Source organism: Tetrahymena thermophila, assembly GCF_000189635.1.
Source record: "Tetrahymena thermophila SB210 genomic scaffold scf_8255400, whole genome shotgun sequence".
Classification (NCBI taxonomy): Eukaryota; Ciliophora; class Oligohymenophorea; order Hymenostomatida; family Tetrahymenidae; genus Tetrahymena; species Tetrahymena thermophila.
The window spans coordinates 1-1,366 of record NW_002476883.1 but is presented as its reverse complement, the minus strand read 5'-3'; the positions used below and the strand labels follow the sequence as shown (position 1 = coordinate 1,366).

The window sequence follows — 1,366 nt, the reverse complement described above, 5'->3', positions numbered from 1 at the left end:
GCTTAACCTAAACCAGATGCACCTTAATCACCAATTTAATTACCACTTTTTAAATTTGGAAGAAAAAATATATCATTAATTAAATATTTAGAAGGAAAAAATGAAGAAAAAATGAATTAATAAATAATAAAAGCAAATGTTAAAAATAAAAAATAAGTTAAATTAAGAAAAATAAATACAACTATAATAAAAAAGAAAAAGAAAATATTTTAAAATAAATTTTTTTATTAAAAATATCATAATCAAAAACAAACAAATAAACAGTTTTTACTAAAGATAAAGTGTCAAATTTGAGAGATTAGTGCAATTTGCTAAAGCAAAACCTAAACCTGATAAACCTTAATCATCAATTTAATTATCACTTTTTAAATATTGAAGAAAAAATAAATAACTAAATAGTTATTTAGAAGGAAAAAATGATGAAAAAATAATAAGAAATGAATTAATAATTAATAAAAGAAAATGTTAAAAATAAAAAAATGAGTTAAATTAAGAAATATAGAAGAAAATAAACTCAAGTATCTTAAAAAACAAAAAGAAAACTATATCAAATAAAATTTTAATAAATAAATTAAAAGAGTTATTTTGTTTTAAATTCAATTTCATAATTTAAAATATCACAATACAAATAAACTGAATTTACCCAAGATTTAGTGTCAATTTTGAGAGATTAGTGCAATTTGCTAAAGCTTAACCTAAACCAGATGCACCTTAATCACCAATTTAATTACCACTTTTTAATTTGGAAGAAAAAATATATCATTAATTAAATATTTAGAAGGAAAAAATGAAGAAAAAATGAATTAATAAATAATAAAAGCAAATGTTAAAAATAAAAAATAAGTTAAATTAAGAAAAATAAATACAACTATAATAAAAAAGAAAAAGAAAATATTTTAAAATAAATTTTTTTATTAAAAATATCATAATTAAAAACAAACAAATAAACAGTTTTTACTAAAGTTAAAGTGTCAAATTTGAGAGATTAGTGCAATTTGCTAAAGCAAAACCTAAACCTGATATACCTTAATCACCAATTTAATTATCACTTTTTAAATATTGAAGAAAAAATAAATAACTAAATAGTTATTTAGAAGGAAAAAATGATGAAAAAATAATAAGAAATGAATTAATAATTAATAAAAGAAAATGTTAAAAATAAAAAAATGAGTTAAATTAAGAAATATAGAAGAAAAATAAACTCAAGTATCTTAAAAAACAAAAAGAAAACTATATCAAATAAAAATTTAATAAATAAATTAAAAGAGTTATTTTGTTTTAAATTCAATTTCATAATTTAAAATATCACAATACAAAACAAATAAACTGAATTTACCTAAGATTTAGTGTCAATTTTGAGAGATTA

The 1,366-nt window shown here is 17.1% G+C and overlaps 1 protein-coding gene across 1 annotated transcript; it reads right to left on the bottom strand. All coding sequences in view use genetic code 6, as the record gives it.

Annotated features, from left to right (window-relative positions):
* Positions 1-271: 271 nt before the first annotated feature.
* TTHERM_002653375 (hypothetical protein) lies at positions 272-1,048 on the bottom strand (the record flags this gene model as incomplete). Its single annotated transcript, XM_012795162.1, has 3 exons — positions 272-361; positions 644-733; positions 959-1,048. Coding segments are annotated over 3 exons (270 nt in total), but the record flags the coding sequence as incomplete, so codon positions are not given.
* Positions 1,049-1,366: the final 318 nt, after the last annotated feature.